The sequence below is a fragment of the Stigmatopora argus genome, chromosome 17, assembly GCF_051989625.1.
Source record: "Stigmatopora argus isolate UIUO_Sarg chromosome 17, RoL_Sarg_1.0, whole genome shotgun sequence".
NCBI lineage: Eukaryota > Metazoa > Chordata > Actinopteri > Syngnathiformes > Syngnathidae > Stigmatopora > Stigmatopora argus.
The window spans coordinates 11,416,860-11,444,341 of NC_135403.1; the positions used below are offsets into that span (position 1 = coordinate 11,416,860).

Genomic DNA, 27,482 nt, shown 5'->3' on the forward strand with positions numbered 1-27,482 from the left:
CCTTTTCATGTACTTGTTTTGAAATCGTGATTAGTTTGAGCATGCACCTGACGCGATGACGATGAGAATTGGCGCGAATGCGATGTCAAGCTTGACAGAAGAGAAGGAGACGTCGTTTATGTTTCTTCAAAACAAAAGAGACTGCGCATACTTTTTGAAAATATTTCTTATAAATAGTCATAAATGTGTAATGATAATTTTACATAGTGATAAAACTAGAAATACAAACAAGAAAATAATGTTAAGATGAAGTAAATTATGTTAAACCAGCCCTAATTTTGAGGCTACATCCTCTTATTGTGATGTGATGCTCTCGGACAACACAAGCTAGTCTGTTCTACCTTCTCTTCGTACCTCCACTTGCTAAGCGGTCAGAGCGAACATGGACCCCCGTCGTCAACGACGTCTTCGGCCGCCGTCCGGAGCAACTACTCGCCTTCGCCTCGGCTCCGCTGCGGGCGAGCCGTAAGCGAGCATGTCCCCGTTGTTGCCACTACCAGCACCGCCAGCACCTCGTCGTCCCAGCCGCTCCAGCGACCCTCGTCCACGGCCACCATGTATTTCAACCGGGGGGCCAAGAAAATCCACAGCGAGGGAGGTAAGCCGCAAATAACGTTCAAAACCAGCCTTTGGCTTATATAACCTTTTTCTGTCATTATATTCGAATTTATTACGTATAACGTAACGTTCATGTTGGCGAGGTGCACTGCGCGAATGTGATGAGAACGCAAATGACGTCCTTCAAAGAAGAGGGTCGTGATGTTGCCTCACGTTACGAAACTTCTTCACGTGTATTAGCATTCGGTATTTGGGGAATTTGTCAACATTTGACGTGCCAAGTGATGAGAGCATTTTATGTCTTTTGAGTCAAATATTCAGGCACCAGCTGGACGGCTAGCCTATTAGCAAGCCGATTTAACCGTCACGTGACTGTCTGACGCGGGAATGGCTTGGTAAGCGTAGCGGTGGTCCTCGGGTTACGAATACCCCGATATACGACGCCATGAGACTGCAGTAAACACGTCATAAGATAGTAGAGGTCATCCTAGAATTTAGGATGGAGTACCACAGTAGTAACTAGGACCTGGATACTATTATGAGACTTCATGGCTCTTTCTTTTACTAACTACCACGTCACATACTATGCTGTAAATTAGTGTCTCTGTTTGATAAAGTGCAAATAAATGAGAGACTTCAATGACTTTTTGACGAGAAAATAGTTTTTTTCCCATTTTGAGTGACTTTTATTGGATAGTTGCATAACCAATCAATAGAGCGATCCAAATTGATTTTTACTCGAGTACTTCATGGATAACAAGAAAATGTGATCATTCACTCCCTGCTATAACAGATTGGACTCTTTTGTTATGTGTGCGAGCGCAATTACGCTACCACAAATAGAAAGCAGGGCAAATTATGAGCAGATAAATCATTAGTCATGGAAAGAAACACTGGAGCATGACTAAAGTATGTCGTGCGTGTTTCTCTGCATGGAGTACATAATCTCCTTGAGTTTTGAGCTCTGGATTCTTTGCTCCAATTAGCACTGACACATTTTTGTCATGATCTCCATTGTTAGCAAGCTGTTACATTGACACAGACTGTGCCACAATATCTTAAAAACAATATCTTAAATACATTGTATATAAATAATGCCACAATGTTTTCAACATGAGCCTGTCCTAAAGAATTTACAATTAATCTGAGATTACCAACTAGCTTGATCTTTTTACATTCAGGGAGGGCAATTTATTTTCTTTGTAGCATTTATTTCTTTTTCCGATAGCTTGAAGGCCAATATAAGCACGGTATTGTTCACGGTCGGGCCTCCGGTGAGTGATACGAGCCGCGCGACCAACAGCCAATGTGCGCTAGTCAGATAAGAGGGAGGTCATTATGCGTGCCAGACGACAGGGGGCACTCTTTTGTCATCAATCTGTCTGCCCGCTTTCCTCCACCTCATCCATCTCCTCACACATGTATAGCAATACAAATGTGTGCTCTTTGTGTGTTTACCTGTTGTCTCGTTGTTGTGTGTCGTTTTCTCCCGCTCGCCCGCCCGCCCACTCGACCACAGAGCAGTTAGTGTTGACCACCATTAGACATGATGCTTCCGAGCCCCAGGACCCCATCCAGCTAGACGGGTTTGACAAAAGTGAGTGACGCCCCAAACGGGACAGGACGGCGTCCGCAGAGGTGCATGTGTGGCAGGCGGAGCTGTCACCGGCCCACCGCGGCCGTCCCCCTGCACTCCAACACCACCACCTCCCGGCCCTCGAGAGCTGCAACCCGGCCACCGAAGCGGTTGCTCGGAAAAGTGAGCGCTAGGGGTGTTTGAGCGTAGCTCCTCGGGGCCCGGGGTGATGAGTGCCACATTTAGGACCCTCGCGCCGCATGTGCCTGTTTGAATTTTTTTGAAAGAAATATCAGTTTTACTTCAACCATTTCATCCCCACTTGCAGGCAGTAAATAAAGTGACTACTTGAGTTAGAGTAGGGATGCATTTGACCAACATTCACTGGAAACGCAAAATGTATGCATGTCAAAGCTGAACATGCTTGAAAAGTGAATGTATTTTTACTGCATGTTACCACCTCGCATGTGTATATTTTTTCAGCAAAGATGCATCCTTCCATGCAATTTTTTAAATTGCTCTTGAAATACTGTTAATGTAAAGATATGTGGTTATCTTTTTTGGAGATACCGTTAATATGACCACCGTTTTGATCATAAAAGCCAAACCGTCATGTTTTTACTGTAATTCTCCGCACTAACATAATTCTACTCGTAAACGGTCGTAAGAATGCCTTTTTTGCACCTCTTTTGTTGTCGCCGTCGTGTGTTAAATGAGTCTCACGTGGAGGATTTGCCACTGCGTCGTGGCTTAGCCGGCAGGTGAAGTTGCAGAGCAGACACGGCGAGGATTAGCATGCTCGCGGTGTGTCGTAAGAGGCTTTTTTTCCGCCTCTATGCTCCCCGCTGCTCTGTGACAGTGCGGGAAATGGGAACCGGGTCGAGGAGAACCTGGTCTTAGGGGGCCGACTTTCCTCGAGGGTTCACGATGGGAGCGAGTGGCCAGGCGGGCAGGCGCAGGCGGAGTTCTATTGGTAATGTGTTTACTTCCTTCGTTTTGCTTCTTTTAATTGTAATTTGTGGGAATTGATTGTTGTTTTTATAAATTCCTAGCATTGTTTATTATGTGTATTTTATTTAGTTGGAAGCACAGAGTTGTCAGTGATTCTAATTTTGTCTATGTTTACTTCATATGTGGAAACAGGGGTCACCAGATAGGGGTTTAAGGACCACACGTTTGACGGCCCTGTTTTACGTAACGCGCCAGAGTAATGGCTGCCTTGACCTCGTCACGGCGCCCCACTCATCTTGATTGGGATTGTGACTTCTGGTAATAGCCATCTCGCAGATCTGCAGATAGCTCACTTGTTATCATTTGGCCACGTCAGACTTTGACCCATGTAGGGAGCTCACGGCGTAGAATAGAATCGGCGTTGGAGCGCCGCGGGACACTCAATCCACCAGATAAGGGCTAGGTTTTATTAGATTTTGAATTATTGAAGCGCCACGCCGTAGCATTCGTTTAGATGGAGTCCTGTAAGGATGGTTTGCACAGATAAATGAATAGTTTTCACGTTAATATTGTATTGGTGGAGTCAATTTCAGGTCACGTGGGCTATGTTGTGATACCAAGCTAAGTTAATGACAGGATGCTTTGTGGTTGGCCGCTATAGCGTTAAAAGTTCCGAAATAGCAGATTTCCTCGCCGTCGCTGCCCCTTTAAGGAAGCGGCGCCCCGGCTTGGCCCCTCCCCCCCTCCACTCCCACTCTCGGAGGCGTTCCACTCCATATGGCTTCCTTTCGTCGTCTGGGCCGTCGGCATCGGGAGTGACGACGAGAAAACCCGCTCCAATCGTAGTCATCCTCGTGTTCTAGTGGTCCGAGGGAGCTCCCTAATGGGGCGGCGGCGGCGCATGGGGGAGCCCACGTCTTGACATTTGGACTTCCTCTTCCTCGTCCGTCCAGGTCTGCAACTAGGACGATTGTTGCGTCCCTTCTTGACACTTTATCAGGGTTCTCCGTCTGTGAGCCCGTTGTTTTTGTTGCCTATTGTGCGGTGCATCCGTTATTTGCACGAGAGTTGTTGTTGTTGTGTGTGTGTGTATGGGAGGGGAGGGGGGTCCCACAGGCACTTTGACAGGCAACACACACACTGAGCTAAATGTCTTTTGCATGTGTGTGTGTGTGTATTTCCCCCGCCAACCAAAACCCCCGCCCTCTTGTGCCTGTCTGCGCCCTACCCGTCCGCCCCGCCTCCGACTCACCCAGCCTCGCCTCTCTCTCATCAATCCAACGGCGCAGGACCCGCTTGCTCGTCGGCCGGATACCGCAAGGCGGATGATGAGATGTCCGGCACCACGTCGCAGGCGGAGCCCGTAGACGCCACGGCGCGCGCCGTGCTGCTCAACCGGCCCCAGACCACCAAGTTCTGCGACAACCACGTCAGGTAGGACGCCAATATTTTTGAATTTATTTATTTTTGTCCACAAGAAGTGAATTTTTTTCAATCCAATATCAATTTATGTCTTGCACAATTGGCTCCAATTAAAAAAAATATTTACCCCATCATACATCTTTCGCTGTCATCCTCCCAGCATCAATAGATTGGACGTCCACTAGCGATAAAGTCATTTAAATTTAAATTGACAGCAGTAAGAATGAAAATAACCACCTTATTACCAGTGGGACTGAAAGAGTTAAATACAATTTCAACATTTTCACAATAACGACTTGTTGGCTGTATGTGTTTTTGTATTTACAAAGTATGTGCTGTTGTAGTTATTAAAAGAACGGTCTATCAAAATGACTTATTAACAGCAATTGATTAGATCTTCTAGTAGGCTTTTTTATCACTTTTTTCTAGTCAGGTGTGATTCATTGATTCAGGAGAAAATTTGGCACCAAGAAGTGGAACTCCCTTCAAAATTGAGGAATAGATGAGAAGGTCAGGGAGGCTGCCAAGAGGTGGATGGAACATCTGGCAAGTGCTCTTTAGTGTATGCCACAACAATTTCCAATCACAAGATACTATTTGCAATCTGTTCGACGCAAGTGAGAAAAAAAAATCAAAATTATTTAGCAATAAGCTCTCACGTCACTGAATGGACAACAACATACTCTCCACAGCCTTTACTTTGCTAATTTCTGCTTTTAAGGTCTTGAAGGGAAAGATGGCCCTTTTAGAAGAGGTTGATAAGAAGGTTAAATAGCTAATCTATTATCTGATTATTTGCAGCAGTCCCAAAGGTGAGGCCCAAAGTGTACTCATGGTCGTTTTTCTACTTGACGTACAGCATAATCAATACGTTTATGCGAATATTTGAAGTTCCGTTTTTTTGTTGCTTTTGGCGTATTATGTATATATTTATATTCAATGCTTAGTCTTTTTATTGCTTTTCCGTTGATTTTTTTTTAAGGCCAGTACTTTTTTATTTTGAAAATATTGAATTAAAAAAATATTACAGTAATCTTATTTTAGTATTCATTGTTTTAATATAATATTTTATAACATACTAAAAGTTTAATTTAATTTAAATATTTACCCCAATATTTTTCGCATTTTTTTTCCTTAGTTTTATTTTGCTTTGCATTTTTCTTTTAGGACTTGTTTATTTTTGGCGGTATATTTTTACTCTTGTATCTCTTTGTATTTCTTTTAACAAAATGTTTTTGTATTATTTAATGTTGCTACCATTTCTCATCTTGTCAGGGTGTCTTTGCATATTTATTTTTTTGAGCAACACCATTACGGTGAATGGATTTGAATGTGATTTATAGCTTCCCCGTAAAGTGCGCACATAAATACATAGTACACATAAATTAGCCAAGAACGTTAAACTGTGTTGTCCAACATATTGACTCATGCCACACCCGAAATTCTGAACTATTTCTTTCATCGGCGTCCCCTGATGAATTTGTCATTTCGCTCACTCGACCCCGCCTAGTTTCTCCTTTTATAACATAATTGTTCCCATCCGTTCACGCAGATAAAGAGTAAAAGTGTACGTTAGCCAGCGTGTCACTCATTACAGATGTCCGACATTGTGTATGCAGCTGCACACAGTGGGAGTCATGCTTTCCCGCTGATGTCTTCTGTCCTTTGCAAAAAAACAATTCAGGCGTTCTTAAGTTAAGTAAAAAAAGGGACACTCAAGTTTGCACGCTACACTAATGCACAGGTTGCATTAAAAGGGGTGACGGTGAAATATGAAGCCGCAGAGAGGATCCACGTAAAAGCACCTAAGGTTTTAATCTCATCAAAAATCAATACGGCTATCCAAGTGTTTCAGGGAAGACCCGCGCTCCGAACCCGTTTGGCTCACTGCAGCACCATCGATGAAACTATATTTGCAACGTTTACGCGCCGCAAAATTGCAAATCTTGTTAAATTCCCCCATCCGAACAAGAAACAACGACTGGCCCGCATTAGCCTCCCTAATGCGATTATCGCCAGGGCCTGAAATATGAGATTTTAAAACTGAGAGGCAACAGAGAACAGGCGCTCTCTTGACAAATGACTCTTGAGTCACGACAAAAGCATTACAAATGTGTGAAATGATGACATTTCAGTGGTGACAGAGGTACTTTTACCACGTCCTTGTTGGTTAGCTAGCTGATAGACACATGACAAAGTCCCCATGGGCCTCATCGGTCCCCCCTAGTGGGCCACAGACCGAACCCCTGGTCATATGTTTGACACCAATGCAGTACATCCTGCATTAAACCTTTCGATATTTTCTTTTTACTCAAGGCCTTTTAGGAGCACTTAGCAAGCTTTCAGCAGTCAATGCAGTTATGTGATCAATCCGTTGGATTGAGATCATCATGAGATCATCTTTCTGCTGTCTTCGCCACTCCAAATGTAGTTTATTTATAGGCGCGTTCCGTGGGGACGTTTTCTCCAAGGTCTGAAACGCTGCAGCGATTAAAACCTGGACGGCAAATGTTGTTATTGAGTTAGCCAAGTGATGCATGGGTGTTGACTGACTTTCTCTCCCTCTCCATCTGCCGATAGTACCACCAAGTATGGAGTCCTCTCCTTTCTTCCCCGCTTCATGTACGAGCAGATCAGGAGGGCAGCCAACGCCTTCTTCCTCTTCATTACACTCATGCAGGTATGCAACTTGGTGGGCATTATGAAGTGGAAGAGAATGAACGTAATGGTGAAAAATGAATTGGAAAAAGTTGGAATTTTAGTGTGGTTTAGCCGTCGATTGTTGTCAATAGCCGTACAGTAAGTCTGCTTTTTATGGTTGTTCAATGTAGGCAAGTATTTAGAAATATTTAAAAAACAAAATTTAATGTAGTTTTTAGTACTGTATATAATTGTAATTATTATTGCTATTTAAATTTAAAAAAAAATGTTTACCTCGCCAAATTTAATATTCCTATCTGGTAAAGATTTACTTTTTATATTTTTCACCAGTTTAGTTCTTATTGTGTTTTCATTGAACTATTAATTTTTAATATTTTTGTAATTTTTTTTTAGTATTTTGGGGTCAGAATTGTATTTTCTAAAATATTCATTTCCTCCCGATCATTATTGTTGTACATTGACATTATGTAATATTATCTTAATCTTAGTTTATTTTCTGTCAGTTTTATTATTATTATTTTTTTACCATACAATTTACCCAAACCTAGTTAATATTACTTTTGTACACACCGTTGTGTTCAGCAAATCCCCGACGTGTCGCCCACCGGCCGCTACACCACGCTTGTCCCGCTCATCTTCATCCTCACCGTGGCCGGCATCAAGGAGATCATCGAGGACTACGTGAGCAAACACCGACTCAAAGACCCCGTCGCCACGTTCTCTCGTTTCAAGCCGTGTCAACCCTTGTCTCCCCGCAGAAAAGACATAAAGCCGACAACACGGTCAACAAGAAGAAGACCACAGGTACCCGCTAATCAATTAGCCTCCACTTTGCTCGCCCTTTCAGAAGTGCGCAAGTGTGTGGTTTTGCCTTCCTTGTACCGTTGTGCATCGCTCATTAGGCACTTTGCTATGAATAGTGCATGAGAGGTCTCCTCTATAGGCTGACTGACAGCTGCTGTTGTCCTTCTGTGTGGCAGTGTTGCGTAACGGAGCCTGGCAGACCATCATCTGGAAGCAGGTAGCGCTTCATTTGTCTTTGGATATGTTGCTTCACGCTAACCAACGATGCTAAACGTACTTTGAAAATAACTGCCTGGAGCGCAGTAATGGAATTTCCATTGATTTGAAGGCGAAATGCAATTTGTGACATCTTGAGTTGCGAGGACGGTCGGGGAATTTTAATACTTGGTATATTTGCAATAAAGCTAACTGATGGGAACAATCTCATCTCCAAGTACAGCAGCCTGCTTTGTCAGAATCCAATTAAAAGACGGATAGAAGAATGTTCCTGCTGTGCCGACTGTCACTTAATGTCATCTCGAATGGCTGACCGAACGCTCGTTTCGTTTTTGGTTGCCCTGACGACCATCAGGTAGCGGTAGGAGACATAGTGAAGGTGACCAATGGCCAGCACCTCCCGGCCGACATCGTTATTGTGTCGTCCAGGTCAGTGAGTATAATGAATGCACCTTTTCACGTTTTTTTCCCCCTTTTAAGATTCTGATTTAATGGGATTTTTGCTTGTGGTTCACAGTGAACCTCAGGCTATGTGCTACACGGAGACCTCCAACCTTGACGGGGAAACTAACTTGAAGATACGACAGGTACAGGAATAAGATTGAAATGCTGATATTTTTTATTGTAATTTAGATTGTAATTGTTAAAGTACTTCTTAAAGTATTAAAATACCAGTCAAATTTGAGATTTTTTTTTAATTCCTTTTCTCGGTAGGTCATCTATAGGGCATTTTTTATTGTTAACTCATATTTCATGGTCCGATTTTATTTTATACTTAATACAATGTAAAATATTTTCAAATAGCATTGTGTTTTTCGACTTTGCTATACTGTATCTAGCTTGAAAAATGGCATTCTCGCAGGGTCTGACACTGACGGCGGGCCTCCAGACGTTGGAAGACCTGATGTCCCTATCTGGCGTTTTGGAGTGCGAAGGTCCCAACAGACATTTGTACGACTTTACCGGCACACTTCGGCTGGAAAACCAAAAGTACAAAACAAACACACATACGCGCCGTGGAGTATTAGTACATTACATCATGAATCATTTCCTCTGGCTCAGAGCGGCTCCTCTGGGCCCAGATCAGGTCCTGCTACGCGGCGCCCAGATCCGGAACACTCAGTGGGTGGTGGGGATCGTGGTCTACACCGGCCATGACTCCAAACTCATGCAGGTAAACGATAACACATCTTTTGGTCTTGGGATTCATGCTCACAATGTTTATTTTTTGGGGGTTGAAGAACTCCACCAAGGCGCCTCTGAAGCGCTCCAACGTCGAGCGGGTGACCAACATGCAGATCCTGGTGCTCTTCGGCATCCTTCTGGTCATGGCCTTGGTCAGCTCGGTGGGAGCCGCCATTTGGAACAGACAGTACACCGAAGAGGCTTGCTGGTATCTGTCACGACAAGGTGAGACCCAGAATGACTCCCACATTTATAAAAAAAAAAGATACTCTACGTCAAGGGTGTCAGACTCAGGTTGGTTCGCGGGCCACTTTAATGCAACTTTATTTCACGTGGGCTGGACCATTTTAGATATAATATTTAGATTTTTTTTAAATAAATGGATTAAAAGAACTGGATTAAAAGCCCTGAATATTCAGTTTTTTATAGATCTAAAACAATTTTTATTTTAGCTTTTTTAATATATTTTTAGATTTTACAAAATGATTTTTGAACTAAAAACAGAAAAAATGATTAAAAAATGACAATTATTGATTTAAAAAAGGGAAAATCAGGAAATTTAATATACATCTATACTCTTCATTTTAATTTGATCCTAAAACAGAAAGTCGGCACTCATGATTTACTTTCCCGGGCCACACAATGATACAGCAGGCCAGATTTGGACCCCGGGCCGCCACTTTGACACGTGTACTCTACGTAGAGAATTAAAAAAAAAACTCAGTTGGACACCCCTGATTTTTTTTGAACCATTCAAATGTTTTTCCACTGTCATCACACAGGTGACATCTCTACTAATTTTGCATACAACCTGCTGACGTTCATTATACTCTACAACAATTTGATCCCCATCAGCCTTCTGGTCACCCTGGAGGTGGTCAAGTTCACACAGGCCCTCTTCATCAATTGGGTAAATGGCAGTGGTCGTTTTAATTCATTCACTAGCGTTTGAACTCCCAGTTCAAATGGATTAGTCTCCACTTTCTTTTTGCCTGCCATTTATGGTGGTCCACGTCCAATCCGTTTGAAAGCCCCTTTTTTTTTAAGGATGTTGAGATGTACTACGCCGAAACGGACACGCCCGCGATGGCCAGAACGTCCAACCTGAACGAGGAGTTGGGCCAGGTTCTCTCTTGTTCCACATTGTTATGCGTGGTTTGCATCATCCTCATTTTGAAATCATTTGTCTTCAGGTGAAATATCTGTTTTCTGACAAAACGGGAACGCTCACCTGCAACGTCATGCATTTTAAGAAGTGCACCATAGCAGGCATCACTTACGGGTAAGCATTTTTTCCCCCTCTCGGAAAGCTAGTTTCCTCGTTTTTTCGACCTTCCAATCCCTCCAATCGGAGACTAATTCTGAGCTCTCTCGTCATTAATTCAACTGACTTGTTTCATTTAACGCCGGCATGCTTGACGGGACCCACTAATCAACTCATCCGCTCGATTCCCCCCCTTTTGCGATCTCATTCATTATCGCAGCCACTTCCCCGACCTCGACTGCGATCGTTCCATGGAAGACTTCAGGTGAGTCTAGTCGTCGTCCTTTCGCTCTGTCTGTTAAACTTTTAATCCTGAAAGGCGAAATTGCCTTCTTTTAAAATTGTTTTTATCCGAAACGATTAGTCGTTTAATGCATCATCGTCTACTCCTGACCGAGTTGTTGGTTTTCGCTTTTGACAGCAATCTACCGTCCAGCAGCAACAACTCAACGGAATTCGACGATCCAACGCTGATCCAGAATATCGAAAAAGACCACGTAAGTGTTGCCGGTGGTCTGCGGTTGCATTTAAAGCCAAAATACCGGGATTGGAAATTTGAAGAGCAAAAATATGGGCTACAATAAATAACGTAATGCTCATTTTAGTTTAATTTAATTACATTCTCTCCACCATGACCGACACTTCCATTTAATTTGATGATTTATGCTTTTCTCCTTTTATTTAATGGGCAGTTTAATTTAAAACAACATTTTAATTAAAAAAGTCTTTCTCTGACAGTTATTGACCTTCATCAAACAATATTTAGAGCTTTTTCATTCAATGTGACTTTTGCATTGGGTACGTTACATTGCCTTGTTATGATCATTTTTCATCATTACTTTATTGGGAATATTTTGGGAATTATCTTGCTAACAATGAAAAATAATGCTGTTAGATGTTTAAATAGCTTTTTTGGCGGTTTCCCCATAACAACTACCATCCATCATCTTATGATCATTAAAATAGAATTATTTGTGTTAATTTAACAATTTGTTTGCAGCCCACGTCCCCTCAGATTCGCGAATTCTTGACCATGATGGCCGTGTGTCACACGGTGGTCCCCGAGCGTGACGACAACCAAATCATCTATCAGGCCTCCTCGCCAGACGAGGGCGCTCTGGTCAAGGGGGCCAAAGGTCTCGGCTTTGTCTTCACTGGCCGGACACCGGATTCGGTCATCATCGAGGCAGTAAGCATCACACGTAGGCTTCTTCGCAGGAGAGGAATTGACCTCATGTTGTTCTGTTCCAGAGAGGGAAGGAGATGAGTTACCAGCTGCTTAATGTGCTAGAGTTCTCCAGGTAGTCCATTACTTTCAGAATTCACAGGGGGGCGAAAAAAATAAGATTCATGTACCCTTTCTTGTTTCAGTAATCGCAAGCGAATGTCCGCGATCGTGAGGACACCCAATGGGAGGCTGAGGCTGTATTGCAAAGGAGCGGTGAGAAGAATTATTCGACTCTACATTCCGCACTATAAAAAGCCACCTTAAGCTGCAGTTTTAAGATGACACATATACACAGTAGTATGTGGTAATACAAAAAGATTTGATCCAAAAATATTTGACTTCTTGCAGCGGACGGAGTGACGATCCCGTGGCTAAAAAATATGGTGGGATAACTTATTTACCATTTCTATTTCAGGATAATGTTATATTTGAACGTCTGACTGAGGACTCCCAATACAAAGACTTAACCATCGCTCACTTGGAGCAGTTTGCCACAGAAGGTAAGTAATCCAAACCCAGATTATAGCTGTTTTTTCCTCTTGCCTGTCTTGATCCCGTTTCCCTTTGTGCAGGTTTGAGGACTTTATGTTTCGCTTACGTGGACCTGCAAGAGGACGCCTACCAGGAGTGGCTGAAAGAATACAACCGGGTTAGCACGGTGCTAAAGGACAGAGCGCAAAAACTGGAGGAGTGCTACGAACTACTGGAAAAGGTTAACAAAAGTTCACTTCATTAATGTACTGTCAGTCAAAAAATATGTATCGTATTCCATATGTGCCATGTTAGTTAGTACGACATGCAAGTTTCCTGACGACCAGCAGGTGGCGAAGTTAGTCTCTGCGTAAGGCTATGTTAGCCATGAAGATGCTGAGGTGCGAAAAGGAGTTAAAAAAAACCTGAAGCAGTAGGAAAGAGTGCTCATACTGGGAGATCACCAGACTAATTAGCTGGCATGCCAGCCTGCCCAAAAGCCTCCCCACCCTCATAAATGTGCAGTCAACAACACAGCAGTGTTAGCGCACGGGGAGCGTTTGTGTGCGCATCCGAGTGTGTCTAATAAGCGTACATGTGCGTTTAATTGCGGAGCAAATTAAAGTGAAGGGGGAGGAAAGAGGTAGGGGGCTGGGGGGTGGAAGTGGATAGATTCTTGGCATCCGAGTCACGGGGAGTCCCAATAGCCGCCTTGGACACCAACGCGGTGGCCCTCGACGTTGTAATTGGAAGTGAATGATGTTCCTCGGCGTGATTGGAGCACTCACACACACGCACACACAAGCTGTCCTCTTCAATTTGTACTTGGAGATTCACATTCAATGGACATGAGCATTTGCCCTTTGCAGGAGGTAGAAGCAACAGTGGAGTTGAACCAAAAGCCAATTGGAAAAACACATTAAAATGGTCTCTTCTGTTGCTTTTGGTCTACCTTGAAGAAGCCAACTTCTAAATACCACACACACACACTCCTTACTTGGTATTCGTTCCTCTCAGTTTTGGCTCCTATGATCTGCTAATACCAAGAAAAAAAAGTTAAAATTATACATACTTTTGTTATTTTAAACAAAAACGTGTAAAAGGTTAGTGGCACAGTATGATAAATCAAGTAAAATATATGTGTGTATACCGGTCATTTAATCAGTAAACCAAAGTTCATTAATGGTAACCAATGCATTATAAAAGTAAATATTTTGTTTTCCCAACCCAACAGAACTTATTGTTGCTCGGCGCCACGGCCATAGAGGACCGCCTCCAAGCCGGCGTTCCCGAAACCATCGCCACGCTGATGCGGGCCAACATCAAGATCTGGGTCCTAACCGGAGACAAGCAGGAAACGGCCATCAACATCGGTAAGAAAAAGCTCGCCGTCATTGTTGTCCATCGAGCCTTGGATCTCAAAGAACCCCGCCCCCCCATCCTCAGGGTACTCGTGCCGCCTGGTGACGCACGGCATGTCCCTCATCATCGTCAATGAGGACTCCTTGGACGTGAGTACAACCTCCCTCGCTGCTCGTCGGTTGCCGTGGGAACTGGGGCGGGGAACTTAGTGTACCGGCAGGTTCATTAAAGTCTCCGGTGTCCACTGTGTTTCTGGAGACGGAAATTTAGCCGCCTTTGTGACGCCGCCACTCACACGCTTACTATCGCGTTCAAGTCGCTATCTGTCGCAGGTGTTCAGGTCTTCCCGTATCGCCACGTAGAAGTGCTCTATTTTCGACCGATCTCCCGTTGGTCCGATTACAGTCACGACTTTATGCTTAGCCGCCATCACGCGTAACCGCTCTAAGTGTTTTGATTTGATTCCTGTCATGGGTCCGTCTGACACGCACACTTGCCCACTGTTCGTCTTTGTGAACACGTGGAGATTCTGGCTCGTAAATTGTCAAAGTCAGACGGCGGGGGACAGCATTTATTGGCCAAACGTGTGAAAGTGTACATCAAGACGCTTTCTATTTATACTCGCAGCGCTCTCACTTCATCACGGTTATTATACGGATGACGGATTGCCGCGTACGCTGCCAACTTCTTTCCTGACAACCTAATATTTAGCTCATAAAAAATGATGCCTCAATGCTTGGGAGACTTTTGTTTGAAAATTCTCCAGCTTTATGCAAAAAGGGGCATATTTTGAACATGTTTGATTTGAACTCATTGACTGCCTTTGATAGAAAGAGAGTTTTGACAACTCTATAAAAGATACTGTTATCAGTTACAATAATTTTTTTGTGCCAGGCGTGCCTATAATATTTTCACTCACTTAAAATAACTTGTTAAAGTATTAGTCCAAGCAGAACTGGCTTATCATCAGCCACACCTCATGTGTGACCTCTGGTCTTCTCACATGAATGCCAAACTGAGCTGGGCTACTCCAAAAGATCTGTTTTGATAGTTGGCTAATCGCTAATTATGTTAGCATTGAGTCCACTAATCTGTTAATATTTCATTCACGCGGTTTTGACTGTCGTGTTACTCGGTGTTTGAGAGTTTAGCTGTAAATGTACATTGGCAAAAAAACAAAAGCTGTGGTTCCAAGAAAAGTTAAATGATGAATATATGGAATTCCAAAGTGAAAGGCATGTGTTTACAAATTTGAAATTGTTACAATCCATTAGTCAAGGACTACAGAAATCTGGAAATATTTTGTCTGTTTTTCTTTTTTTTTGTTTATTCATTGAAAACAATTGGTGTTAAATAATTTCTGAAAATATCCTTTATTTGCTCCTCCCATTCACAATAGATTGGACGTCTAAGCCCGTCAATTTCCGCCATTAAGTTAACTTTTTGATCCGAAAATCAACTGGTCCAGCCCACCCAAGATCTAGTTGGCAAGAATATGGCTCGCGAACCAAACTTGAGTTTGACACCGTTGCGCTAATCGTTTTTTTTGCCATCGTGGATTGGCATTCCTCCTCAGCGGGACATTCCTTTGCGCCACATCTTCACACCGCCAAGTCCACATCTGTCAACACCTTCTTTTTGCACAGGAAGCCACAGCACACTCGCTCTATGTGCGCACGTAGAAATGCACGCGTGTGCGTGGAAACAAGCACTTAATATCCGCTCGTTTCTGGGGGGGCTTTCCTTTTGGAATGCCCGCTAGCTTGACGTGACTAATGCCATCTGTCCCCCCCGCCACCCTAAACGCCCCCTCACGCTAGCAAATACTGGGACGTCGCGCGGGTAACGTCTTATTTCGGCATTCCCGGCGGACCCTGTAGTACACGCTCCCCCTAACTTTCCCACAATCCTTTTTTTCAATTGCGGCCGGACTGGCAATTCATCATCTCTTACCCACGTAAACAAGCACCCAGACTGTATATATACTGTAAGTGCCAACATGGCGGCCTCTTCTGGTGTGTTTCCTGGGCATTCATCACCTCTTGACATTTTTAGACACACGTGTGACTCGCGTTTATTTGCGCAGATGCACGCCTATTAATGAAATGATATGTTTAAAGTCGGAATGGTGACAGATTGCGCACCTCGGAAATGACTCGGCTTTATTTACCCGCGTAGCAGCTGCTAGTTGGCGTCTATGCGAGTGTGTTTGTGTATTAGCCTTTCCGCTGACATATGACACTTGGTTATAACATTTAAAAATGCTTCTTAACCCTACATTAAGAAAAAAATCATTTCATTCATTATTATGTTCGTCTTTATCAGTTAATTTATAAATTAGTGACATGTTAGTAAAAGCTAAATATACTAGAAAATGCTAATTACACAATCGTTCGCAGGTGGGCAATGTGACACATTTCTGAGTCATGCACAATTGTTTTATTTTTTGTTTTATGTCATTTCGGGTCATTTCTTGTTGATTTAGTGTCAATATTAGGTTAATTCATGTTTATTTGGGTGCATTTTTTGTCTTTTCTGTTTTATTTTGGGCCACTTCTTGTTTGTTTTGGGGCATTTACACGTGACTTCTTGTTTATTTAGGGGTGTTTCCGAGACAATTTCCTTAGTTCATAGCATTTAAATGACTGCCTTGTAAAGGACTGAAAACAGCAATCTCATTCCAATGCATATTTTTAAAAGGCTAAATACTACATTGCTTACTAAGCTGCCATTTACGGCATTCGATGTCCAATTCAGTTCATCTGGGAGGAATGGCAGCAATCCTTCAGCTTGGCATTGAATGAGTTAACCACAATTTGCCTACATGTCTGGGCTGTTTAGGCATCTAAATATAATCCAGATAAAATTTAGTGTGTGAATGTGTGTGTTTTTCCAGCTTCTTCAAGCTCAGATGCATGCGATAAGTCAATATTTATTTTGGCGTATTAAAAAAAAAGGAGGAAAAAGGCGCAATCAAACAAGTACGGCAATTTTTGCTCTGAGCGAATGGCCGTCTAGAGAAAAAAAGTGGTAATTTAGCGTGAGAATGGTACGTCGTTAGGACGCCGGGCACTTTTCTGCGTCTCGCCTTTGATCCGCGCAAGAAGGCGCGACGTGGACTTTTTGCGGTTTGGATCTTTGCGTGTTAGCCTGAGCTTTGGATGAGTTGGAACCGTTTTGGTATGAGCAGGAAAGTTTTTCGGGTGCTTTTCTCGTTAGTTCAATAAATACACAAATGGGATGTTGCATCAGGGTGTAAAAGAGATTTTTTTTTCTTTGAATGGAGCTATTTAAATGGATTTTGAATCATTCTCGCTTTGTTGTTTATCGTGTGTAAGCATTGAAATAAAAAAGGGATATTTTAATTATAATATAATATATTTTCATGGTGAGCTTTAATACAATGTATTTTATATTAAAAATAGTTTTGTTCAAGTCTTTTAAAATAGCTAAAAGGACAATAAACAAATGAGTATTGGATATAAATAAATATATATACAATACATAATAAAATTAATATATTTTTATTATATTAGTCATTTTATTGAATTAATTTCTGTGTTCATTTACATATTTAAGTCATTAGCACGTGCATTTGTATTTTTAAATAATGAAAAATATCTAATACAATTTGTTGCTTTTAAAACATAATTTTGAGGAAGTTATGGTAGCATTTCTGTTATTATTACGCATTCATTTCATTAGATTTAAATGCTTCCCTTTTGAATCTCTCAATCCTTTGCGCATTTGCACTCGCGTCACCTTTTGAATTCTTAAGCGTTGTTATTGTGGTTTACTGGTAATCATTTTGATTGACACGGTTCAATTTAGCAAATAACTTTCTGATCATTTTCCCCCCCACTTTGTGTACATTCCTGCGCGCACGGGCAGAACGGCGCGTCTTATCTGGCGCAAACGTGCTTTTCCCAGCACACACATGTCGCCACTTTTGAGTCGGAGAACTGTGACAACCTGTAATCTGCCGTTAATCCCTTCATTATGTTTGTGTTTTGCTTTCAGGGGCGGTGGGGGGGCCGATAGGTTAAGGCAAACAGGAATTCCGACATACAAAGAAAAACACACAGCCCCGGGCTGAGAAAACATGAGTGTGGAATATTCGGCTGGGGCAGGGGGATGGGGAGGGGGGGGGGACAGATGTGCGCCAGGGTTTGGGGAGGCGAAGAAAGAAAGGCCGCATTGTTCGGGTAATTGTCTTGTGGGGCGATGGGTATTCTCGCGATGTCTTTTTGAGTCTCTCCGGTCTGCTCTTCTTCAAATGGAGTTTTTGTGATGTAGAGTGGAGGCTAGCTTGCGTCCTGTCCTTTGGGTGTAGAGGGTGGGCTTGATTTTTGGGGGGATTACTGTAAATGCAAAGTCGTTTGGTCATTTTAAATGTGAGATTTGTGTTGAAGGGTTAGATTTTAAATGGGTTGGGAATATTTGTTTTTTAAATAAAAAAATGGCATGTATTTTGTGAAGGAAATCATAGCTGGTAATTAAATGGTAATTTTTTTATTTAATCAAATTATGTCAAATTTTACATCTGGAAAGAAATCTTTACCTTAATTGTTGTTTTTATTCTAACAGCAATCTTGAATGATTTCAAAATGTACTGGATTTAAAAAAAAAAAATTGTCCACTATTATTTCACAAAATCCAAATTTCAATAAACATTCTCCAATTGGTGTGTATTAAATTTAGAATGTTTTTTTTTCATTTCAAATTTAACAAGCAACATTTTTTAATGATATGTTAAAGATGTTAATTGATTTTTGTTTTCAATTAATTTAAGACACGTTTTAATGATCATTTTTGGAAGAAATTAGACTTAGATTCTGACTACTCATTAAAACACCAAAGTCTTTGTAAAAAGGAATGCTAATATTGAGCATTACGAGCGTTGATGTCTTAAATATGTCCCATTTCCTTGTTCTAAAGTGTTGCTCTTAATGGCTGTTAGAAGCCTGCTGCTTTTTACGGCGCACATTTTAGTCGCCCGGCAACCATCGGGCCCAACGGGAGCAGCCGTAATAGCCCCCCAACCCCAATAAAGAGCCCATTAGTGCGTGTTTTGCACTCTCGTTAAAAGCCGCTCCCATTTCCCTCGCGCTTTCGCCGACCAAAGACGTTTGATGTGGCGTTTTTTTTGGCCTTACCTTGAAACGTACGTCCCTCGTTGCAGGCCACCCGCTCCACGCTGACCGCCCACTGCTCCAGTTTGGGCGACTCGTTGGGGAAGGAGAACGAGCTGGCGCTGATCATCGACGGCCAGACCCTCAAGTACGCGCTGTCCTTCGAGCTGCGTCAGGCCTTCTTGGACTTGGCCTTGTCCTGCAAGGCCGTCATCTGTTGCCGGTGGGTGATGCCGAGATGTCAAATCTTACCCATCTGCCCTTCTTTGACAAACGACTAAATGCGCACTATTTGAAAAGCATTAGAAAAGTGGTCACAAAATCTGAAAAATCTCTTTACACGCGAAAATATCATTTTCGGCAGCTCTGGTGATGTTAAGGGAGCTTGATGACCTTCGTCCAATCCACAGCTGTCAAAAATTGAACGCGTTGCAATGCCGTTTTTTTTTTTCATGAAGTTTCCATTCACGAGCCGCCTCAATGGCTAACAAAAGACTTTCCACTCATCATCTTTTATGTGTACGCGAGGGAGGGAGAGCACGTGTGTGTTTAGGCAGGAGGGAAGTAATTGACTCATTGCATTTCCAGGCCGGCCGCATCCGGACTCGTGCTTTCCAAGGCCTTGCAAACAAAACAGCAGCTTCCTGTTTGTTACCTGCTCTTCGTCTGCTTCAAATAAAATGCCAAGTTTTTTTCCCCCAATTAGCCACACTCCTCTAACACTTCCATTTTCATAAAGCCAATCGAAAGGGGCGGCTCCATCCATTGCCGAGTTTGCATGGTTTTTCTCCGGGTACTCCACGTCCCAAAAACTTGCATGCTAGGCTTATGGTTGTGGCTAACAGCTATCATCTTTACCCTTAGCACCTGAAGTAGCACACTGTAAATTTCCTTTTTTTAAATTGTGATAGATCCCCCAAGACTGAAATTTAATTTATTTTGAAAAAAATGTGCTGAAAGGACTCACCTAACAGCATCATCATTGCCACTGTGAACAACTAGTTAGCATACGACCTTCTGTAATGTCAGCGAGTTCTTATCCTAACGAAAAGTTAGCTTAGCAACTTAGCTTTAGCCACGTTATCCCAGCAACAAAACCAAAGGCGTACTTAACAGTGTACTTGAACTGCATGCGGCTGCACTTGAAATTCACAAGGTTGTTGGATAAAGAAAGACGACAAAATAAAGGAAGGGAACGTTAAACTTTCAACGAGGAAACATTATGCTACTTTCTCTGTAAACACAGAAATTAACCGCTTTCTTGTCAAAGCCGCAGGGGGGGAAATAGTAGCGTATAGTTGAAATAATGCGGTAGTTTTGCAACTCTGTCTGTGACCCGCTTGCGCTCAGTGGGCCCTCAAGCGGAGAATCTGGTAATGGAGCCTTGTCATTGTCTGTTAACAGACAGAACCGGTTTTGGACATGAGATCAGTGATGGACACGGGTCAAAAGGGTGGAGTTACACCTGAGGCATACATACTACTCAAGGCCCAAATGGCGATGCATAACAAGGAAGCAAAAAAAACGTGTTGTACTTCATAAAAACATACTTTTAAATTAAGTATGAATCATGCAACTCCTGCTTGGAGCATTAGCCACCAGGGGGCAGGACACTGCACGCAAACATGTAAATGCACAAAGAAGTATAAAGGATAAAGAATGTTGTTTTTTAATTATTTTTGTTTTTTTGATAGAGTGTCGCCGCTGCAAAAGTCGGAGATCGTGGACATGGTGAAGAAACACGTGAAGGCCATCACGTTGGCCATCGGCGACGGCGCCAACGACGTCGGCATGATCAAGACGGCGCACGTGGGCGTGGGCATCAGCGGAAACGAGGGCATGCAAGCCACCAACTCCTCCGACTACTCCATCGCGCAGGTGAGAAGAAGTATTGTGCTGTAGTACAGATTATGGAATTGTTTGGTTGAAATGAGTTCATCAACATTTCAATTTAAATCACTATTGATAAATATAGTAGTTGTCATATATTATTAATACAATGCATAAATAATAACAGGGTAAATCATCAAATAGATAAGGACTGAAACGTAGATCCCCGTCAATGGCAGCCAATGTCTAAAAAATTCAAACAACTCTTATCTTGTCATTTTCTCTTTTTCCAATCTTGCGACCCCCAGGGGCTTTTCCCCCCACTATCTGATGGCCAACCGGTCCGCACTCTTCCCCCCAACCTTGTTTTATTTTGACAGTTCTCGTACCTGGAGAAGCTGCTGCTGGTCCACGGCGCGTGGAGCTACAACCGCGTCACCAAGTGCATCCTCTACTGCTTTTACAAGAACGTGGTGCTCTACATCATCGAGGTACGTGCGACGTTTGGCAGCTGTTGCTTGACGCTGATGGACGAGGTGCCCTCGCCGTGTCTGCTTTTCGTCTCCTGTGCGAGGCTAAATGTTTAGATAGGCGCTCTTGGCTCCGAGGTTAAGCTCGCAATTGTGTGTGTGTGTGTGTGTGTTTACAATGAGTGGCTAAATCCCGTTTTAGAAGTGCAAGACAAACACGAAGAATATTGGATTAAGATTTAACGCGGTCTTAGTGTAGCCTTACTTCTAACCTCAAGTAATGATGTGTAATACATCATTTGAATATGATTTAAATAGGACATATGAGGTGTTCTAGGATTTTTAATAGAATTGCAATGACTAAATTCTTGTATGTTAGTTTTCCAGTAGTTTTTCAAAATATTTTTTTACCACCCAATTTTGTTCTTATCCAAGCAGTTATATTTTGCAATATACTTTTTCTTGATTTAGTTATATTTTATTATATTATAATATTAGTAATATTTTTGCATTTCTTAGCTACTATTTATGATATAGTTTTAGTTTTCTTCCCCAAATTCTGTATGATATGCCTATGTATAAGTCTTGGTGTATTTTGTGCACTATGTTTCTAATAAGATAGGGTGTCGACAATGAGGATATTTCAATTTTTTTGCAAATCTATATCATATTTTGTAAGCTCTCCATGTTTGTGACTTGGTACATTCTGGTCTCCCTAAAATTGTGTATGAAAAAGCAATACAATCTCCTATTTTATGACTTTTAGCTGTATGTGTGCATATTTGAGGTCAGCTGCCCTTGCTTGTCGGTTAAGACGTGGGAGGGGGGGTCCTGTCAGCTGTGCCCCAAACCCCCCATCTGTCTGACATTTTAGGGCGTCAGCAGGTGCAGTTTAGCACGCCAATTCCTATCTAATAATTTCAAGAAAGGAAATCCGCTAATTCCCTGTTAGCTTTGCATGTCAATACCAAAAAAGAGGAAAAAACTCTGACCTCCAAAACTTTCACTTGTAAGGTTTGCCTCTGGTAACGTCTATAGCAAAATCCCTGTGCTTGTGATTTATCTGCTGAGTGAAAATCCAGCCCGGGCTGTCGAGTAACCCTCCGTTTCTTTTGTTTGGGTTGTCAGCTGTGGTTCGCCTTCGTCAACGGCTTCTCGGGCCAGATCTTGTTCGAGCGCTGGTGCATCGGCCTCTACAACGTGGTGAGTGGAGCGAGCCGTCGACGGGCCGCCGGTCAAGCGGCGCCCGTGGCCGTCCGCCGGGCTATCTGCTAGCCCATCGGCTTATCGGATAATCAGCGCATGCCGCAGACGCTTCTTGTCTTTTCTGATTGTGGCGTCACCAAGTCGCTGAGTGTGCACATTCCCCCCAGAAAAACGACTTTTTCTTTTTCCTGAAGGAGAAAAAAAAAGACTTATGTTCAGGAGGAAGCATTGTCCTGCAAAAAAACCTCATTTTTCTTGTATAAGACTAGTTTTGAATATGGCAACGTTTAAAAAGGATAAAATACACTTTCCCAAATCTCTTAAAACGTTATTTAATTTTTTTGTCAGATCTTTACGGCCCTCCCGCCGTTCACTTTGGGCATTTTCGACCGGCCGTGCAGCCAACAGAACATGCTCCGCTTCCCCCAACTCTACCGGATCACCCAGAATGCCGAGGGCTTCAACACCAAGGTGCGCGCGCAGCAGTAAACAAGGGTGTCAAAAAGGGGCGGGACCCAGCCTAAGTGCCGAATAAGGAAGTCTTTCTTCTTCCATCGCCAATTACGTGTTTACAAGATGTCTTTTTTTCCCCAATGTGTGGGTGTCTGCAGGTGTTTTGGGGTCACTGCATCAACGCATTGATTCACTCCATCATTCTCTTTTGGTTTCCACTTAAGATGTTAGACCATGGTAAGTGACTCACATCATTGATAACTTTTTTCTCTCCACATTAAACAACTGATTTGCCTTTTTTTTCTCCAGATTCGCCCTTCAAAAACGGTCAAGGCAACGATTACCTTTTCGTCGGCAACATGGTCTACACGGTGAGTTTGCCGTATTTCACACAATCCAATCGGCGCGATCTAAAGCCTTTGTCTATTCTCGTCTCCGCAGTACGTGGTGGTCACCGTGTGTCTGAAAGCCGGAATGGAGACCACCGCTTGGACCAGGGTAAGAATGAGCCTATAGTATATAGTAATTCACTTCATCAGAAACAAACAAAACAACAAATGTTATACGTTCAAGTAACAAGTCTAAATACGCACCTGTTCATGTAACATATGAGCTGTTTACAGTAAATGGTCGATATGCCAGTAGCCTTGTCCCTTCAGCTGTTTGTTGCAGCAGCGTGACCCCTGTGAATCGTGCGGGTCACAGGGGGGCCCCTTGGTGGAATTCATAGCATTGGGGGCCCCAAGCATCTATATTGAGAGCCTCTCCTATTTGTACTATTTGACCTCCTGAATCTGAATTTTTTTTGGCGTCCAGTTCTCCCACCTGGCCGTCTGGGGAAGCATGCTCATGTGGCTGGTCTTCTTCGGGATCTACTCGGCCATTTGGCCCACCTTCCCCTTGGCCCCCGACATGCTGGGTCAGGTAAGTTACCCCCTTTTTAAAAAAATAATAATAAGTTCCTCATTGCATTTTCAATGAGCTTCATTTTAATAATTGGTAATGAATGGGTTAAACGTTAATCAGTTAAAAAAACTGAATACACTCACACTTCAGAAAATTTCACAAGTTTTGGGGCAGACAATATTCTCCTCGCAATTATGATATATTTTGTTTCTGTTGCGGATCTAACCTTCCTGGGTGTCCCCCCGTCCATAGCCCCCCCTTCGAGGACGAATGTCCCGCACCTGCCGCTTGTCACCCGCGCACCCCCTCCGTCCTTTAGTGCCCTTTACGGAGGTGTTGACTCAAGAGGGTGGGCTGCTGTCACTCCCGCTGCTCAGGAGACTCATTGGGGGATCATAAAATCGGGCAAGTGGGTGGGTGGGGTCTCTCAGACCATTAATTCAATTTGTGTCAGAAATCCGGAATGCGCTCAAATATCCCGGCAGCTGCTCCTTTTGACTGGGGAGCGGTCAGACCAGACCCCCAATCCCCCCCCCCACATTACCCTGTAAAAGTGGAGAATACGTCTCCATTTTCATTTGGTATCGTTTGAGTACAAGTTCGCTCCCCACGGTTGACTCATAACTCAAAAAAACGTTGCTATCAATGATGATGACAAACGTTGCCCAAGAGATTTTCCCATAGTTTCCGCCCATTCCCGAATTATCCGTGCCGATCCTTGTACGGCACAGCTGTTGCGAGAGCGAAATGAACGAAGAAGACATTTTGCTTTCACATTGACATTTGGAATATTTGAGCTAATGAGAAAGTTGGCAAAATGAGCAAAAACTGTTTTTACAATGAATGGGTTTAACCTAATGAAATAGAAAGTCAGCCATTTTGAGTGGAATGGGCTTTATTGGGCTGGGCACATTTTTGTGCTCTTACTTTGTAGGACTGAAAGTTTTATCGTCCAACCAGAAGGAAATCTGAATTGAAATGTTAAATATGCAACCACAACAAAAACATCCTTTTGTTTGTCGTCACGTCAGGCCGGAAGCGTGATGCAGTGCTGGTACTTCTGGCTGGGTCTTCTCCTGGTTCCGACCGTCTGTTTACTCAAGGACTTTGTTTGGGCCGCGTGAGTACATCGTGCAAAAACCATCACCTCGGCGCGCCGATCCATTCTGACCCACAAGCCGTCTGTCCTCAGGACGCGGCGCTCGGTGAGGAAGACCTTGCTCGAGGAGGTTCAAGAACTGGAGGCACGCGCCGTGGACCCCGGCGCCGCCGTTCTGAGGGACGCCAGCGGGCGAAGGTAAGGGGCGCCCTTCCACTTCCTTCCACCGCACGTCTTTATACCATCTATTCGATTTTAGTAAAGTCCAAGCCGAAGTCCCGTAAAGGCACCGTGCAGGTAGACGCACTTGTGTGTCGACTGATTTGCCGTGTGACCTCCGATGACCTTTAGCCCGTCTTATCTTTTTGCATGCTGGTTTCAATTTTTGCTTTTACGTTCAAAACGCTTCAAAGGTGGACCAATTTGACCTGCTGCTCGGACCTGGTGTGTTGTTTTTCGATACGCCGTGTGTGTGTTGTGGTGTGCGTAGCCGTCGTTAGAATCCCGCGCTTGTGCGTCAATTAGCGAGCCGCCCTCAAAACCCTCCTTTATGTGGAGACAAGCCGCTTTCTGTCCCGCGCCCTCGCGCCTCCCCGGCGAGAGGCGCTTTCATCAGGTCCGAAACGGGAGAGGAAGCTCGCCGCTCGGCGTCCGGTATGAGAGGAGTTACAGTGTAGCGTTTAAGAGGGTGAGAAGGGAAAAAAAATGAGGGAAAAGAGCACATCTGTGTTTGGAGATGTGGAAAGGTAGGAGGAGAAATCCCCCGGGTGGGGTTGAAATGGTGCACATCCTTTATGTTTTTGATTGGACGGACATCATTTGCTTTGGCCTTCACTTGAAAGACTTGAAATTCTTTGGAAGGCTTCTGAAAAATGGCAAAAAGATTCAGAAACGTATTAAATTGCACCATGTCAAATGCCCACAATCTTAATATGTTGTTCTTCACCTGACCTGAATCCAATCGAGCTTCCATTTTAGTGATTGGACAATGGCTACTAAGATGCTAAAATCTTTTTGCGCATAAACCTCCATTCATCCATGTAACGAGGGACACGTTCGCGGCGACGGTGATGACGAGGCGTCGGAGGAGGTGTTAATACTAGCCAGGCGCTTCGTTATTTTTGCACGGCGGGAGTCCGGAGGAGCCGAGACGGCGTGTGGTCTTCGCACAGAGGGTCCAGTCTTCTCCCGGGGGCGGGGGCGGGGCGGGTACCTGAAGGCCAAGTACACCGCGGGCGTCCTGTTTGCCGACGGCCACGTTTGCATCGTGTGGCCGGCTAGAAGGCTAAGCGCTAAGTGCTTCAACTTTCTTTGGGTTTTTTTCAGGCAGTAGTCTTGCGCCATTGAAGTGATTCAATCAATTCGATTCGATCAGTGTCGATCCTCGCCGACTTTGAGCGAAAGCCAGCTTTTTTTTTTATTGAATTCCTGATGAATTATTATTGGCCGGGGCCCCTAGCGACCGCTTGGCTCGCCTGTCCGCTGTCAGTCATATTTAGTCGAGCTGCCCGACCTGCTTTCTGCAACAGTAAATGCAATAAATGTTGACCCAGTAGAGTGGCTAGTTAGCACATGCTAGCAACCTGGCTTGTCTTAGCTTGCAAACTTAGCGTCTGTTTTCTCCCGCAGTCTAAACGAACGTGCCCATCTGCTGACAAGAGTCTTTAGGAAGACGCCCTCCAACATGGGACGCTCCAACTCGCTGCAGCAGCCCGTCACGCGTGAGTACGCCGGCCCTTTAAAACCAAAACGTTGCCAAACGCCTAGCTAACGTCGCCGTTCCGCGCCCGCAGACGGCTACGCCTTCTCCCAGGAGGAGCACGGCGTGGTGTCCCAATCCCAGGTGGTGCGCTCCTACGACACCACCCGCCAGAGGCCTAGTATCTAACCCCGCCTACCCCCGAAACTCCACCCCCGCAAAAGGGACGACGCGCGTACGGATTTTGCGGGTTTGAAAACCTAAAATGCCATCATGCAAGCGAGTAAAGTCAGAGACTGTTCAAGAAGCCTGATTGGTGCGTTCCAATGTATCCGCCTGTGCATGTATGTGCGTGTGCACGTCCCCCCCCCCTCCATCGCACGGATATTGCCCACCTCCCCCTCCCTCCCTTCGCAATTCAGTCATCACATGCTGACATCAGAAGGGGGGGGCGTCCAAATAAACACGCACGGATGAATTCCATTCCGAGCGCTGCCAAACACCGCGGGGGGGACACGACTGAGGCGGAACGCCGGGTCGGACCCCCGCCCGCTCCCACTACTGGAGCGTCCATCTTGCTTATCGCCTCACTTCCTATCTTTTACATCTTCACTACTGGACTTTTTTTTTTAAACAAGAAATTCTGTAATTTTTTTATGTATTCGCGGGTCAAATGTCCCCGTTTCAGTATAGATGACGTTTCCATCCAAAACCAGAAGGTATCGTTTTTTTCTGTTTTGTTTGTTTTTTGTAAATGTTGAGTCTCATTGCGAGGATGGACGGCGCTCTGCTTCTGGAATGCGAGAATGACGGCTCGGAGAAAGGGGAGGGATTGTCCCGTCCGATTCTTAATCATTAAATCGAATCAGTCCAAAAAAAGAAATGTCTGACTCGTGTGTGTGTGTGTGTGTGTGTGTGTGTTGCTCGTCGGAAGATTCTGGCGAAATCTGCGCTGTGTTAAAGCTGTTTATGTCCTGTATTTCGTTCGC

General features: G+C 43.9%; 2 protein-coding genes and 1 long non-coding RNA gene across 12 annotated transcripts in view; 1 reads left to right on the top strand and 2 right to left on the bottom strand.

The window, feature by feature from the left end:
• Nucleotides 1-27,482, bottom strand: part of rpl21 (ribosomal protein L21) — a 66,125-nt gene that overhangs the window by 31,023 nt on the left and 7,620 nt on the right. The window lies entirely within an intron of this gene.
• On the top strand, nucleotides 352-27,376 carry atp8a2 (ATPase phospholipid transporting 8A2). Of its 10 annotated transcripts, none has more exons than XR_013305696.1 (37): nucleotides 2,943-3,107; nucleotides 4,342-4,519; nucleotides 7,088-7,187; nucleotides 7,751-7,849; nucleotides 7,927-7,972; nucleotides 8,149-8,189; nucleotides 8,544-8,617; nucleotides 8,706-8,775; nucleotides 9,051-9,178; nucleotides 9,251-9,362; nucleotides 9,430-9,598; nucleotides 10,156-10,283; nucleotides 10,421-10,498; nucleotides 10,567-10,655; nucleotides 10,858-10,902; nucleotides 11,059-11,134; nucleotides 11,638-11,826; nucleotides 11,889-11,938; nucleotides 12,009-12,078; nucleotides 12,281-12,365; nucleotides 12,438-12,577; nucleotides 13,571-13,709; nucleotides 13,783-13,847; nucleotides 18,881-19,053; nucleotides 20,525-20,708; nucleotides 21,041-21,151; nucleotides 22,259-22,333; nucleotides 22,685-22,807; nucleotides 22,948-23,026; nucleotides 23,099-23,160; nucleotides 23,231-23,287; nucleotides 23,606-23,708; nucleotides 24,727-24,815; nucleotides 24,888-24,992; nucleotides 25,208-25,238; nucleotides 26,424-26,515; nucleotides 26,588-26,645. XR_013305696.1 is itself a non-coding variant. In XM_077623713.1 (36 exons), exons 1-36 carry the CDS (start codon nucleotides 556-558, stop codon nucleotides 26,680-26,682), a joined length of 3,567 nt encoding a protein of 1,188 aa, XP_077479839.1. In that variant the 5' UTR covers nucleotides 352-555; the 3' UTR covers nucleotides 26,683-27,376. The 10 variants fall into 10 exon arrangements, 7 of the variants coding, with proteins under 7 accessions (XP_077479839.1, XP_077479841.1, XP_077479842.1 ...); XR_013305694.1 differs by having other exon boundaries at nucleotides 2,944-3,107; nucleotides 23,606-23,713; nucleotides 26,588-27,376; XM_077623713.1 differs by lacking the exons at nucleotides 2,943-3,107; nucleotides 25,208-25,238 and adding an exon at nucleotides 352-598 and having other exon boundaries at nucleotides 23,606-23,713; nucleotides 26,588-27,376.
• Nucleotides 11,596-19,366, bottom strand: LOC144091424 (uncharacterized). The gene is made up of 3 exons (XR_013305697.1): nucleotides 18,855-19,366; nucleotides 13,334-13,372; nucleotides 11,596-11,879 (listed from the first exon to the last, which is right to left on the bottom strand). It is a non-coding gene; the product is annotated as an uncharacterized LOC144091424 (long non-coding RNA).

Coding starts and splice junctions, on each gene's coding strand:
- atp8a2 (XM_077623712.1), top strand. CDS start 3,062: ATGGGAGCGAGTGGCCAGGCGGGCAGGCGCAGGCGGAGTTCTATTG. Junction 10,903..11,058: donor CGTTCCATGGAAGACTTCAG/GTGAGTCTAGTC, acceptor CGCTTTTGACAG/CAATCTACCGTCCAGCAGCA. Junction 12,079..12,280: donor GGCTGTATTGCAAAGGAGCG/GTGAGAAGAATT, acceptor TTTCTATTTCAG/GATAATGTTATATTTGAACG.